This window comes from Bactrocera tryoni, chromosome 1 (assembly GCF_016617805.1).
Source record: "Bactrocera tryoni isolate S06 chromosome 1, CSIRO_BtryS06_freeze2, whole genome shotgun sequence".
NCBI classification, from domain to species: Eukaryota; Metazoa; Arthropoda; class Insecta; order Diptera; family Tephritidae; genus Bactrocera; species Bactrocera tryoni.
Genome location: NC_052499.1, coordinates 13,838,223 through 13,854,918, shown reverse-complemented (window position 1 = coordinate 13,854,918; position 16,696 = coordinate 13,838,223). Strand labels below are relative to the sequence as shown.

Sequence of the window (16,696 nt, the reverse complement as noted above, 5' to 3'; positions counted from 1 at the left end):
CAAAGCTGCTTTTGACAGCACGAAAAGGAGCTGCCTTTATGACGCTATGTCTGAATTTGGTATGCCCGCAAATATAATACGGCTGTGTAAACTGACGTTGAGCAATATTAAAAACTCCCTCAGCATCGGAAAGGACTTTTCCGATTCGATGTCAAATAAGGTTTCCGACAAGGCGACTCCCTATCGTGCGACTTCACCAACTTTACTGTTATTTAAGCAGTTTCGGGAAAAACGCGTTTAAAGTTTTAAGCGTCTATATAGTATAGCAGTTACTTGGATTAACTTGCGCATTTGGGACAATCTTTTCGAGTTGTTATAGAATTAAATAAGATTAAAAAAAAACATTTTTGAAACCCTGAAAGCCATGAAACCACTGAATCCAAAATTTGTAGGAAAAACTTTAATGCCGATAACTTTCCAGATACTATTAGGCCCATATAGTATAGCATTTCTGTTTCTTGTACACAGTTTTACTATCAATACTTGCCAAAATGTTGCACTGTCCTACAAAAATTTATTTGATTAGCAACTTTCCCTTATTACATACCCTTTCAGCACTAGACCAGACGATCCGCTCAAGCAAAAGTTAATGACATTTTAGTTTATTTATTTGTTTTTCCCAATATACGCTATATCATGTTGCCGATTTTACCAGTTAATAGTGTTTGAATGAATGAAGTTGTATGCTACATTTTGCAGCTACAAACAACGCTTGGCATACTTGATTGTTTAGACAAGTTCTCAGGTCGCCGTGTCGCCAGCCAATACCTTTCTGTTTTTTAACTCAATTGTTGCTGTCAACAAGTATTTAGCTGCTTACCGGCAATTGCCAGTTTGTATGTATGAGCATGTATGTACATATGTAATTACAAGTGTGGCGGCTTGTTAGTCGCTTAGTTCCTGCCCTTGTTGCCAGCTGCCTTTCAATTTTGTCAATATTGCACATTTACAAATTGACTATAAAATGGACGTCAATTGATTGTAATTGAGCGAGAGCAAATGCAGAACATATCAGCCGGATATGTATGGATTTCGAATGGAAAATTTTTCAAAATAAACTTTTTTGCAGAATAATTATTTTGTTGATTTTGATAATTTGGAAAATTTTCAATGATTTTTGGAAAATTTTGTATTTAATGCTATTTACTTTTATTATTATTATTTTTTCAGTGTTGACTTAAACACATTTCCCGCAGTAATCACTTACTTAAGTCATCATTAAGTATTTATCACTTTAACACCCGTCAAGTGAATACCCCTACTTTTATGTGTGCATACGTAAGTAAGTAATGCCTAGAATCATATATAATATATGAAATTGTTCCGTCACGTTTGTCATGTGACACAAACACACAACATAAACTGCCGCAAATTCATCAGACAACCTAACAATTGAGTTAACTTGTATCATGTCAATGGGCCTTAATCACAAAATTACTCGGACAAAGCAAAACTATTAAGGAAAATCTGATTTAAATTGAATTGCTTAAGTTGTCGGTTAGTTAAAGATAAACGGCGTTAACTAGTATGTGGGAGGGTATGTAAAGAATTCGTTGAAATGTGTCAGCCGCATTATAGCAAAGGCTCCTCATCTTCTTTACTGGCCTAGGCACCGATCTCGCGGTTATAGCCGAGCCAATCACAGCGCGCCAGTCGTTTCTTCTTTTTGTTATTCAGCGTCAATTTAAGATACCAAGTGCTGCCAGCTCCTTCTCCACCTGGTTTTTCCAGCGTAGTGGAGGTCTTTCTCTTCCTCTACTTCCACCGGCGGGTATGGAATCGAATACTTTCGGAGCTGTAGTGTTGACTTACATCCGGATAACTTGACCTAGCCAGCGCAGCTGCTGCCTCTTGATTCGTTGAACTATGTCAATGTCGCCGTATATCTCGTACAACTCATTGTGCCTTCGACAGCGGTACTCACCGTTGTCAATGCGCAAAGTATCATAAATCTTCCGCAAACCCTTTCTGGCGAACACTTCTAAAGCCGACTCAACAGATGTTGTCATCGTCCATGTCTCCGCACCATATAGCAGGACGTGAATGATGAGTGACTTGTAGAGTTTGGTCTTTGTTCGTCGAGAGATGACTTTACTTTTCAATTGCCTAATTAGTCCAAAGTAGCACTTGTTGGCAAGAGAGATTCTGCGTTGGATTTCTATGCTGATATTGTTGTTAGTGTTGGTGTTGGTTCTCAGATAGACGAAATCATCTACGACTTCAAAGTAACGACTGCCAACAGTGAAGTGGGAGTCAAGTCGCGAGTGCGAAGACTGTTTGTTTGATCTTCATACAGACAGGAGATATTTCGCCTTGTCCTCGTTCACAACTAGATCCATACGCTTCGCTTCCTTATCCAGTCTAGAGAAAGCAGAACTAGTGGCGCGGATGTTGAGGCCAATGATATCAATATCAGCGGCGTTCGCCAGCAGCTATTCACTCGTATAGAAGATTGTACCTTTTCTACTCAGCTCCGCAGCTCGTATTATTTTCTCCAGCAATAGATTGAAGAAGTAACTCGATAGGGAGTCTTCTTGTCTGAAACCTTATCTTATCTTCTTATCGAACGGTCTGGAGATGACTTTCTCAATGCTGACACAGCTATATTAGCAAAGGCTCTCTAGATGATATGTATGTATATAATTATGAATGAACTGAAAGCTTTAATACATTAAAAATTATGTGAATCCACAAAAAACATGGACAAAAATTCAAGCGACAATCATGCTTTGCTCTCGAAAAACTTATTAATGCATTTGAATGGCACTGTAGTGCCATGAATTTATTTACATTCCCCTCGAGACGAATCAATTGAATCAAAATAATTTTTCTTAAATGAAATTAAATTGAATATTTATTGATTTTTATAACATTTGTATGTATATACATATATACAGATCTGTATATATCTATTTGCATATGTTTTAAGTATTAATTCATTGTTATTGTTTACCCTAAACGAAGTCATATGCCGTCTCAATTGATAAACAAATAAAAATGCGTGGAAACAAAATCGAATCAATAGATGGAGAATTTTTTGAATTTGTGAACAAACAGAAAATGGGTCAAGCGTATTAAAGAGTGATTATCAAAAAACTTAAATATTGTAACAAAAATTTTCCAGAAAATCGATAAAACGAATTTTTTGAGGAGGAAACGAATTTTCCTAGGAGAAAACTATGTAATAACAGAGCTCTCGAGATCGATTAGAAGTGCCAAGAAACAAAAGTTGTTTAGGTAAAATCAAAACAATACTCTTAGAAAATAAGAGATACAAACAAATCATGTGAACTACATGGGAAGTCGTTGCTTCTCATTTACACTGAGGATCAGAGACTGTAGCAATACCGCCTTTACTAGGCTAAGCTAAACTTTTTTCTTGAACGGTTTCGACCCGAAACCTTGACTTCCATAGGAACTTGCATGTTCATATAACCACTTAAAGGATATAGCTAAGTTGAAGGGGGATTCTATGTATATAATAATATTTAATGAAATGTAATCTCAAAATCATGAATTTCTTTCGAAACTAGTTTCTAGTTAAAACGTGATTGCGTAGGCTAAGTATAGGGTATAGACTCGATACACCCACTTACGCAGTCAATGAGAGTTGTACAATATTATAAGCTATCTAAATTACACTTTCGATCTTAACACGGCGTGGCTCACTAGCAATTAATACCTCTATTCATAAAAAACACAAGCTAATTGCACTTAGTGATGTGGGTAATTTATAGCTTTTAGCAACAGATAATAATACACCGTGAGTCACTTGTTGATTCTTGTGTAAATGATGGGGTATTTCCACAGCAGGTTTGTTCGAATACAATGTAATTGCACATCCCAAAACAAAAACAACAAAAGGTAACTGTTGAGCCTTTAAAAGCTAACAAATCTTTTTTGACTTAATTTCATTTGTGTACAATTAACAGCACATTTCAATGTTAGTCAGTTTTTTGGGTGAAACGTGTAGTATTTTTCGGACTTATCGCCGACAAGTGGCAAAACAAATTGTCAATCTTATCAGACACTCAGGCACTTTGGCAAATAGAACAAGTGCAATAAAAAAACAAAAAACAAACATATGTATATGCAAGTACGTGACACAAAAATGTGATACCCCATGCAAAATACAATACATTACAAAATACTTAAAATCCCGAAAATTTCGAATTAAAAAAATGCGGTTTAAGATTAAAATCATCATATTAAGGTCATACTAGCGATTGTATTGCTGTCTATATGTCAATTCACAAGTTTGAAATGAGGTGTGCCAAAAATCCCGAATATATTTGGGTCCCGAAAATTTCGGGGTTCTCGGAATTTAAGTATTTCAGTTAAAATACTTTTTTTTTTGTTATACATACATATATATTGGCAACAATATAGAATTTTCAGTATTTACAATGCTTTTAAAAATATATGACACGTAATATAACATGTCGGCCTGACAGATAGATGGCGCTACTAGAATTAAATCCATATTTAGTTAGCTCTAATCCAATCTAATCTAAGGCCCAAGCATACATTTGACAACTGTTGGATCATTAGTTTGTGAATTATGTCATTTTCAGTGAAGCAACTTTTGTTATTGTGAAAAAAATTTCCAAAAAGGAATTTCTCGTGTTGATGAAATGTTGCTTTTTAAAGAAAAAGAATACAGTTGAAGCAAAAACTTGACTTGATGACGAGTTTTTGGACACTGCTCTAGGAAAATCAAGCATCAAGGATTGCTATGCTAAGTTTAGACGTGGTAAAATGAGCACTGAAATGAACGCAGTGTGCGCCCAAAAGAGGTTTTTACCGACGGAAACATCTAAAAAGTTACCAAAATAGTTTTGGACGACTGCGAAAGCGATATTGGCAATTTTTTGACTTTTTGTAAATCTAAGTTATTATATGTAACTTAATTTCGGGATCCCGAAGTTGATCCCGAAAATTTCGGGACTGCAAAATTATTTACAAAAAGTGTATATTGACTAAAAATGGCATTTATAATGTTTAAAAATTCTCCTATTTTATAATTTTCAAGCATTGAATTCACAGAAATTAAAAAAAAAGTATGTTCTTTTAGAGCCAATCGTGTTTACGACTTTTATCAGAACAAATTTTGTTTTTTTCCTTAGCTTTTTTGACAACAATTCATCAAGGTATTACAAAAGATTTGTCACAATGTTTTTTTTCAATGTTTTCTTAGTATTTTATAACTTTGCCTAACTTTCATTATCAGTTGCCATTATCGCTGATTTTTCATATATTTTTCGCTTTCAAATCAGTTAAGTACCAGTTAAGTACAGTGTGAGTGACATTATATTTGCTGATTGATTATATTATATTGATATGTATATTTCCACATATCTACATATAAATTCATTAACGACTTCTATTTTCGTTTGATTTATTATCAGCATTGCATATTAAATTGGTTCAACTTTATTGTGAGCTTAAAAAATAATTCCCCCTCAAGTAGCTAAGGCGATAATACGAAGAAAGCATAATTTAACGCAATAACTATAATATTGAAGTGCAATCAATTTTTAAGTATAATTCTATAGTCTTATATTTAAATGTAAATATTTTTGAAATAAACTGAACTTTTCTTTTAATTTTGTTTCTGAGTAAAATAGTATTTGCAACGTATATAAAAAGTTTAGAGGTTTATTGTCGCGATAAATTTTCGGTGATTTGATTCTACCGAAGCTTGTGAAAGTTAAGTAATAAATTATAGAACACATTTACATACATCCTGAACAAGCAGTTAATATATTTTTATTGGATGCATTTCTTCTAAAAAGGGATATACATCTTTACATAACTAATCTAGTATAGATCGACATAACCATTCACAAAAGTAAAGTCAAATAACTTGTCATAGTGGCACCAATTTTTTATTATTTTATTTAGGAGAGACTTAATTGTTTTGGAGATAAACTAGGCAATATGTTCGGGAAACTACTTGGCATTTCATCATGGAATGACTTCCGCCCGAACACCGTTTACAAATCGTTCATCATCCCAAGCGACATCACTTCTCTCTATGGGCTCTTGAAAAGGTACAGGTAGATCCGACGTTTTCGAGCCAAATTTTGTTCAGCGATGGAGCTCATTTCTGGCGCAATGGGTATGTAAACGACCCGCATTTGGGACGAAGAGCAGCTTGAAGAGATTGAAACGTTGCTAATTCTGGTGTGGTTTGTGGACCGGTAAAATCATGGTTCCATATTTCTTCAAATATGATGCCGGGGAGAAGGTAACCGTCAATGACGACTGTTATCACACCATTCTAACCAATTATTTGATGCCTGAATTTGAAGCTCGTGATCTCGACGACATTTGGTGTCAATAAGACGGCGCCCCTTCAATCAATCACATCACATCAATGGATTTATTGAAAGATTACTTCGGTGAGCATATAATTTCACGTTTTACGACGGTCGGTTATCCACCAAGATCATGTGATATCACACCGTTAGACTTTTTCTTGTGGGGATGTGCAAGGTCTAAAGTCTATGCGCACAATCCCGCTTCGATTCAGGCGTTGAAGCAAAATTCGGGTGATAGCTTATGCAGATGATGTTGCTTTTACGGTTAAAGGATTCCTGGATATCGTGTACGAACTTGTATTATTTACTAGAAGGTGAAAAGTCCGGGGTGTTTCTCTCGTTGGAGGGGTCTCGGACCACATCCTCGATAGAAAGGTTAATGTTAATTTTACATATACATATATATTGTTGTAACGACAGGGTCTTACTAAAAGTTATGCTTTTTGCTTTACGAAATCATAGTTAAACCAATACACTTATATAGTATATTTCTCTAGTAGAGAGTGCTCGCTAATTCCACACTCGATAATTAGCAAGAACGTGTTCAACGAGCGGTTCTTATTGGCATCAGTGTTACACTACGTACAGCACCAACGTTAGCACTTAATCCCATACTACATATTGCACCAGAGGACATAGTCGGCAGATACATCGCTGCGTCGATTACTTTCAGACTTCGGGAAACTGCACACATTAAGGATTTCAGAAAGGCAAGGAAAATCCGAATTTCTCTCTCACTTCAACTGCATCGCTAATAACATGGACCACAGCTCGCTGGCAGTGAGCTCTAAGCTAGTCAAGAAGTGTATGACCTGGCTGTCTGGGTGCCCGGTCACAGGCAAGCCGGTAGGCTTGCAGGAAAAGGCACTTAGGTATACGCAATTTCCATCAGGATAGAACGAGCAGGGGTTCCATTGTCCTCGAATTGGTTCTATGGGCTTCGCGCAAGCGCAGCAAGCGTTGGGCAACAACCAGCACTTGTTAAAAAGTCTTCAGCTCTAAAGTAGAACGTAAAAGGTTTGTTTAACTAATAATTCTCAGGAAGACGCACATCGCCGCAATGACTGGCGTCCTAGTTGAATAAGGAAGAACGAGATTTCGGGTAAATATCAAACCCAAATGAACAATTGCTCAAGTAATATATTGAATTTATATAAGAGAGAATTTCATTAAAAATGTTTGTAGAACAGAATGCTCTACAAAAGTTACTACAATGGCGTATTGCAATTGCAAAATAATATCAGATAAAGATCATCAGACTATACGGCAGCTAAATTTACTCAAGCGTAGCTATTTTAATCGCTTCACGGTTATTATCAGAGCAAATGTTATTAGAATTAGCTGCACAAACAACGGCTTGAACGCACCAAGCTCTACGAGCGCTAGACGAAAGTATATAGCACAACAATGTAAGCTATAAAAATACGGGCAATACTCGTGCCTCGAGCGGGAGCTTGTGATGTTTGGAAAGCGTCAGGCACACAATGCTAAATATTTCATTATTATTTTCCATATAACTTGGTGCCAAAGTATAGTATATGAGAAAGTGTAGTACAAAACTTGTAAAAACCAGATAACCATAGAGTAAAGCACGAGAGCAATTTTCGTTTTAGGCGGAACAATGACAACAAATGCGAAAATAATACGAAGCCCTATTATTTATACGGAAAATATGCAAAAAAAAGGGAAAATAAATAAAAATGTATATATAGAAATATCAAAAAATCACAAATGCTGCGATGAGAACGGTAAAGGTCAGGTATAAATAAATACAAAGCCGAATGATGATCTATTGAGTGGCGGCACAACAACAAAACCAACAATTGTGTACAATTTGCAAATCATATTTTTTCATTATTCTGACAATTTTTTTTACTTATAAAAGCGCAAAGCAAAAACAAATCATTTTAATAAAATATCATTGAAATGGAACATACATACAACACAATTATTTAGTGTACGGACACACACATTGAGCGGATCGGCGAAACTATAGCAAATTTTAGCACGAAATATATGATTGCATTAATGAGATCAGTCAAAAGCCGACTGTCGGCGAATACGGAGCAAATTGCTAAAATCGAAGAAAATTACAACACGACACACAAAGGCAACAAGGGCTGCGATATAAGAGCGCTTAGCGTCGCGCAAGTCGAATTTTTTGCACAAAATATATATACAAAGAACTAAAAAAAACAATAACATTCCAAATTAACGCAAATTTCAAGCAACGCTACTTGAAACATGAATTTGAAACACGAATACGCTCGCACGCTACTATTTTTGGCACTGTTCGTATACGCGCCGAATGCCGCACAAAGCGTGGAATATGAAGACGCAGACTTCGACGCCGACACAATTGAAGACAACATAGAGCTGAGCCTGCAATCGTTCGAAACGGATGATAACACACCCACCAATGCTGCTGAGCCGACGACGACTACACGCACGACACAACTCTCGAATAATTTTGGGGATACAAATAATTTTGGGGATACAAATAATTTTGAGGTTACAAACAATTTTGAGGTTACAAACAATTTTGAGGACGCGCGACCACAACTGCGCAACATCGAGAGTATGGATGATAAATGTCTCGAGAGCTTTTGCTACAATTTTCACTACGGCAGACTGGATGAGGTGGCCTTCTTCGATATCAAAACCGAGGTACGTATTAATAAGGAGGGTACCACCTATGATATTGTGAATGCGCGCAACTACGATACGCTGATCTTTGAGAATTCGACATTTGCGCGCTTTCCGCTAAATCTCTTCTATGCGGTGAGCATTAAGGAGTTGGATATGCGTAACTGTTCCATAGAAGTGGTGACGTGGGAGTGCTTTCTAATGGCACAAAATCTACGCATACTATTACTCTCCAATAATCGCCTGCAAGTGATTACCGAGAGCACTTTCAAATACGCGAGCGATTTACAATATCTCTTTCTTGATTCGAATCGCTTGCTACAATTGGATAGCGATAGTTTTGACGGTTTGACGTCGTTGCGTTATTTGGATATGAGCAATAATCGCCTGACACAACTACCGAAGGGACTGTTCGATGAGCTGACCGCTTTGGAGGAATTACGTTTGGACAATAATCGCATACACACACTCAACAATCAACTCTTCACCAACAATGTGAATTTATTAATACTCTCGATGCGCGATAATCAGCTCAAGCATATTGATGACAACACTTTCCGACGTCAGTCAAAGTTTATTATTTTGGATATTGGAAATAATCGCGAATTGCGCACACTCGTATTGATGTTGCAATTGCAGAATTTGATCGCCGCCAATTGTGCGCTCACGCGTGTCAACATTTACGGTTATGTACGCAATGTCGATCTGAGCCACAATCACATACAAGAATTGTACTTTGCACAGCCGGAGATTTTAAAAACGTTGACACTGCGTAACAATTCACTGGAACAGGTGGCTTCGCTGACGCGCGCCACCGAGCTGCAAGTACTCGACTTGTGTGACAATCCACAGTTGCGCACACTGCCGACGCCTTGGTTGGCCAGCGCTTTGAAACGTTTAAATCTCGGCAATTGCGGCTTGCAACAATTGCCCGTCGAGGTGATTGCTGCGCAGCCGGAATTGAGCTTTCTCAATGTCTCCTACAATCGGTTGCGCGAGATCAATCCGCAAAACTTCAAGTATCTGGAGAAATTGCGGAATTTCGATATACGCGGCAATGATTGGAACTGCTACAATTTGAACATACTTATGGATATGCTGCTGAAGCCGCAAAACATTGCTTACGGTCACGATGTGATGGACAGCGAATTTCCGGGTGAATATATCAACGATATTGCGTGTATGTATCGCATAGAAGACACAGAGGCAATGGAAGACGTCGGCACGGCGAGTAATGTTCAACCCAACGGTATTGCCAATGCTGTGGGTGCACTAGCACAGCTGCAAAAGCATCCCGAACAAGAGTTGGAGAGCCTTCGTAGGGAGCTTAAGGCTATTGTGGGCATTTATGAGCAAAAATTCGATCGTGTCTTTCAGCAGATCGAGGACTTGAATGCGCGTTTGCGTGCCTTTGAAAACATAAATGCCACGCTCTTTCAGCATGTTACGATCACGGTTTAAGTATACATTATCCCAATCTAAATTAAATGATTTTACATTAAAAGTTTTTTTTTTCAAAATATTTGTATGTTTGTGGTTTTAAATAAAAATTGAATGTGTTTAAGCAAAAGCTCAAATGATCTTTGGAGTTTTTACTGTTGTTGTTCTTGGTTTAGCGAAAATATGTAACTTCGATTAAAATGTAAACTTTTTTTGTATATATGCACAGTTAAATATATTTGAATTTTGCTAAATCAGTTTGTTTTCTTAGACAGATCTTTGTTTGATTTGGAGATTTGGTTAACGAGTTTTCGCTGACATAAAATGCAAGGTCGGGATCGGGAAAGACCTCTCCGAGCGTTCGATACCAAACGAGGTTTAAAATAAGGCTACTGCCTATCATGTGACTTCTTCAATGTACTGCTGTAGCAAATAATTCGAGCTGCAGAGCTGAATAGAGAAGGTACAATCTTCTATAAGAGAGTACAGCTGCTGTCATACGCCGATGATATTGATATCATTGGTTCTGCTTCCTCCAGACAGGATAAGGAAGCGAACTAATTGGGTCTGGTAGTGAACAAGGTTAGAAAGAAATATTTCCTTTTATCAAACAAACATTCGTCGCACACGCGACTTGCCTCCCACGTCATTGCTGACAGTTATAACATCGAAATTATAGATAATTTCGTCTATATGGTAACCAATATTAAAACCAACAACAATGTCAGTCTCGAAATCCAGCGCAGAATAACTCTTGCCAACCGGTGCTGCTTCGGACTGAGTAGGCAATTAAAAAGTAAAGTCCCCTCTCGATGAACAACTCTATAAGTCACTCATTATTCCCGTTATATCCCGTGCTATAAGGTGCGGAGGCATGGACAATGACATCATCTGTTGAGTCGGCCTTAGCAGTGCTCGAGAGAAAGGTCTTGCGGAAGATTTATGGTCCTTTGCGCATTGGCAACGGTGAATATCGCATTCGATGGAACGATGAGCAAGAGATATACGGCAACATTGGACATAGTTCAGCGAATCAAGAGACAGGGCTAGAGGCCTGGTAATGTTGTCCGGATGGAAGTTAACACTCCAGCTTTGAAGGTTTTCAATTCAGTACCGGCCGGGCGGCTCTTTGAAAACGTTTTCATAGAATAATGAAAGAATACGTGAATAGCTCGACTTTTTTCGTGTTTAGTATCCATTAACGAAACATTTGAGTTTGGAAAACAAGTTCGTGAAAATTTTCCAAGAACGCAAGTTACGTCCACAGATTTTCAGAAACATATATTATTCATCGCACTGATTGTGTGATCATACTTTTCCGTTTAATTAATAAAGTTTGTTGCAAAATTCTCAGGAAAATAGCGGTGTTATCAGTAAAGAGATAATACAGCTATATGCATTCGTGATTTATATGTATATGTAGTTGAGCTGCTTGCGATAGTAGAATGAGAGAGTTTGGTGCAAGAAAATACCACAATCAGTCCGAATCTAGCATCTAATCAAAAGTTAAAAAAAATAAATATGAAGAGGCTATGAAAAAACGTTTTTGTAATAAACTAATCGATTTGCGAAGTATATGCGAAAATAAAGATCGAATTTTATCATTGAAAACTTAATAGAAATAAGCTCAAAAATGCGAATTATCGCAACATTAATACAATACCAAAAATAAAACTCAACTAATCGCTGAAATAGTACCGCTTTACTTGAAAATTGGTTTGCGTCTTCGATGAAAAGCCAACATACATAATTCCATGGCAGACAATTTGGCAATTTTCAAAAACCTAAAACACACAAACCATTGTCCATCAACGGAAGTTGTAAACCACTTATGATGATGTATAGTTTTTTGATTTATAGGGTCTACTCATGTCATTTTAGTTTCCATATATACTATATATATTTTTTTTTGAAATTTCACATATTTTTTTCAAAGTGCCTATATTATTAGGAAAACAAACAGAAAACAAAAAGTTTCGGTCATAAAAGATTAAAAGCCATGCATGACGCTTGCAGAACCATTTATCATACAAATATGACAAATTTAAGTGTTTTTTACGATCAGCACTTATTTTTAGAAGCAAACATTTTTGCTTGCCAAAAAGTGGTCACAATTGGTTAGAGAATCATTTGCATATTTCTTTCGGATAATTTTTATTGTAAATAAGTGCGTTCCGACGCATAAAATTTTTGAAAAAAATACAAATATTATGGTATACACTGTATACTAAACATAATATTAATATTTATGTTATATGATCGAGTATTGACAACTGAAAGTGTGGTAAAAGCATATTTGGTCAAATATTTGACTGAAATCTGGTGAAAAAAAAACTCGAACAAAAATATAAATATATTAGGGTGGGTCAAAAAAAAAAATCTTCGCTTGTTACTTGAAAATTGGTTGATAGACACTTAGAAAGTTTATCCAAGAATGAGCTCTTAATTGTAGCCTCTATTTCTATTATTTTCTTATAATCAGAACGTGAAATTTCGTATTAAAATTGAACGATTTGTAAACGTTGTTAAGGAGCAAGTCTTACCATGATGAAATGCATTACTGAACAAAAATAACATGACAGCTTGATACGCCTCATGCGTGAGCTGTCAAAAAACAGGCTATTTAAAAAATTGCCTCTACTTGATCACCCGTTATAATGTTCATTCCAGCCCTGTTCGATGTTTATTAGCAAATCAAAGAGCAATACATATGTATGTCCATACATACATATATATGCAAATCATTGAAAGTATTCTTAGATAAATGCAAATGTAAATGAGTTATTCAAATGTTTACTTCACTCTCAAGCAATCGCAATGTTCTATATCAAGATATGAAAGCGCTACAAAACAAATACTACTGTAATTGTTTGTGTATATAGATATACATATTCATATGTATTTGTATACACTCACATTTTCGCATATATTTTTTAGCATTACGTATGTTGACACCTTGAAAGCGGAACTTGACTCTTCTGATTTGTATGCGGCGAAAAGTTTTAAGAACAATGCAACAACAAAGCGTATTCGAGTGTTAAGCTATTTAAATATGTTAACATACAAATATGTATATAAAAGGGGTATTCCAAGGTAAACAGGACTTTTTGAATCTAGCGCCGCCTGGTGGCGCCATCTATATATCGATCTATGGTGCGTTAGAATCTGCTATTTTTATCGATTGTCCAGTGAGAGTTTCATGACATTTCATCGATTGGAAGTGAAGTTATTGCGTTTTAAGTGCCAGTATGTTTGTGTTATCGTTGCGAAAATGAGCTTCGAACAAAGAGCCAGAATTAAATCTTGTTTTAAAATTGGTAAAACTTTTACCGAAACGTTTCAATTAATGAAACAAGTTTATGGCGATGATTACCTATCCCGTAGCAGAATTCACGAGTGGTTTCAAAGTTTTCAAAGTGATCGTGAGGACATAAATGACGATCAACATGTGGGCCAATCAAAATCCGTGATCATCAGAAATTCCATCGAAACTGTGCGTGAATTTATCAAAAATCAGCCAAAATCAACATTGCAATTCATGGAAATGGAATTGAACATCTCCAAAACATCGATTTATCGCATTTTGACTGAACGTTTGGGCTTACGAAAGGTGTGTGCACGGTTTGTTCCGCACAAATTGACTGACGACCAAAAATTGCTCGGATCGATCGACGCTTGTGACCGATTATTTGACCAAAAATAATATTTTAACCATTAATCACTCCCCGTAGTCACCTGATATGGCACCGTGCGACTTCTTCCTTTTCGAAAAAATACATTTGACCATGAAAGGAAAGCGTTATAGAGACGTAGAGGCCATTGAAAAGGCTTGCACCGGCATGCTGGCGGCCATACTGGGCAACGAGTTGAAACACTCGTTCGGCATGCTTTTGGACAGTGCAAAAAGCTACATTGAAGTAGAAGGAGACTATTTTGAATAAAATAAATTGATTTTGCCGAAAAAACCATTTGTTCTGTTTTTTTTAAGTCCTGTTGACTTTGGCACGCACCTTGTATCGTACATTTGTACATATACAGATAAGTGTAGACATAATTTTCTTCAGATTCGTAATCACTATTACTTTATATAACATAAACGTAAAAGCGATCGCATGCGGACCCTTACTACTCATAAACCGATAAATCGATTATTGATAAAAAAGAAAAATATAAAAACCGTTTGAAATTTGATTTGCAGACATTGAAAGTGCACAATTCACTTGATTGGTATCACGTGGTGTCTTTGAGTGCCGATCGCATATTTCAATTCTAAAGATTCCTCTTTACTTTGAGATCAGTTGCAGCTCATATGTGATTATAGTTTCGATTTCTATGCAGTCAAGCTAAGGATCCGACATGTCATATATTTTAAAATATAAGTTTTACTTCTTCAAAACGCGTTCAGCGTTCGGCTATTTACACCGTCAACAGTTAATTAACGCTCGATAGTGCACAACAAGCGCTTGATTTCAGCGCTACATACTCGTGTACTGTCATTTACTTTTCCAATTATAGTTATTATTCTCGAATAATTTGCACTAATTGATGCTTATCAAATACAAAGCGAGCGGAAATTTTTTTTTTTACACTGACAATTGCCAGCTTGGTTGGCATTTCCGTAATTGAATTGATAAAACATATAATCAAAGTGAGCATATATTTATTAAGCAGCAATATTTAAGAAAATATAAACACAAAAACCTTAAAGCACAGAGAAATTGATAAACTAAAATGTAGAAAGTGTAGCGGGAGCGTAAACGCATCACTTTAAATCGAGCGCGGGACTGTTTTGCAGGCTTTTACGTCAATCTGTTCATATACGTAATACTTGTAGACTTAACTTCGCTAGAAATACTTTCGCATAAAAAGTTGTTCGATTTTTCAAATTAAATGTACTGTTATAATAAGCACAACTCGTCAGTAAATACTAATTGAATTTTATCGCTTATATTATTTGTCATATTGTTTAAATGAAGTTGAGTAGTTTCCTCACTTAAGTGTTTTTTAATTACTTCCCCATTAGTCTCTTTCTCCTATAGTAATAGAAAAAACCGATTCAGGAAGGCTGGGGCTCAATCAATTATCTCATATGGAAGCAAATATTTGAAATTAAATTTAGAAAAATTTTACTCAGAGCTAGTACTGCCACGTAAACGCTCTGGGTGATGTTTATTAGCGCTACTAGTCGTCATTTTTGTAAAAAAAAAAAAATTTTTGGTACATATCTGGTAAACTTTATATCGCAAACTCAATCAAAACTCCTTTAAGAGAGAAATTGAGCACCACTCTCTTACTCACTCACTCTTACTCATTCGCTTTTACTCTAACTGAATGATTGTCGAATTTTCCGCATTAATTGAGGGCACGTCTATTTTCACCAAAATTTGATATTTTAGTCTTGGTGCTGAGGATATTTGAAAAATGTTTCAGTTTCTAAAAAATTTAAATATTCAAATTATTGCTTTCGAGCTATTATTCGGAAGACTGTTTTTATTCAGGTGATAAATCTGGGAAATAGCAATTTTTTGCAATAAACATATACTATAATGCGTAATTTTAAAATTAAAGCTTTTGAAATATTTTTTATAATTCTTGCTAAAAACAAGTCTTTTGTTCTCGAATCGAACATAACCTCTAAAATGACGTAGTGTATATATATATAAATAAATACATACATATAGTACATCGCTTTGGTCTATGGGTTCTTGAAAAATTCCAAGAAGATCTGATGTTTTCGGGCCAAATTTTGTTCAGCAATGAGGTTCATTTCTGACTCAATGGGTAAGTTAACAAGCAAACTTGCCGCATTTGTGACGAAAAGAAACCTGAAGAGATTCAAGAGCTGCCATTTCATTCAGAAAAAACAACGGTTTGGTGTGGTTTGTGGGCTGATGGAAACATCGGTCCATATTTCTTCAAAAATGATACCGTTGAGAACATAACCGTCAATGGCAACCGTTATTGCGTCATAATAACCGACTATTCGATGCCTGAAATTGTAGCTCGAGATCTCGGCGACATTTGGTTTCAAATCGTGTGATATTACACCGTTAGACTTTTTCTTGTGGGGATATGTAAAGTCTAAAGTCTATGCGGACAATCTCACTTCGATTCAGAGCTTGGAGCAAACATCACGCGAGTCATTCGTCAGTTACCAGTTGAAATAATCGAACGAGTCATCAAAAATTGGACTCAACGTATGGACCATCTGACCTAATCTTCAAAAAATAAATACCAAAGAATGTTCTTTCGATTGCTAATGAACATTCCCCATTAAATTTGAAGTT

General features: G+C 36.1%; 2 protein-coding genes across 4 annotated transcripts in view; one reads left to right on the top strand and one right to left on the bottom strand.

The window, feature by feature from the left end:
- LOC120767948 (5'-AMP-activated protein kinase subunit gamma-1) overlaps positions 1–16,696 on the bottom strand; it is a 218,201-nt gene that overhangs the window by 180,429 nt on the left and 21,076 nt on the right. The window lies entirely within an intron of this gene.
- On the top strand, positions 8,352–10,549 carry LOC120767982 (slit homolog 2 protein). Its single transcript, XM_040094403.1, has one exon. The coding sequence runs from the start codon at positions 8,568–8,570 to the stop codon at positions 10,428–10,430; it is 1,863 nt and encodes a 620-aa protein (XP_039950337.1). The 5' UTR covers positions 8,352–8,567; the 3' UTR covers positions 10,431–10,549.

Bases quoted from the DNA above. Each gene is read 5' to 3' on its own strand.
- LOC120767982 (XM_040094403.1), top strand. From the start codon at position 8,568: ATGAATTTGAAACACGAATACGCTCGCACGCTACTATTTTTGGCACTG.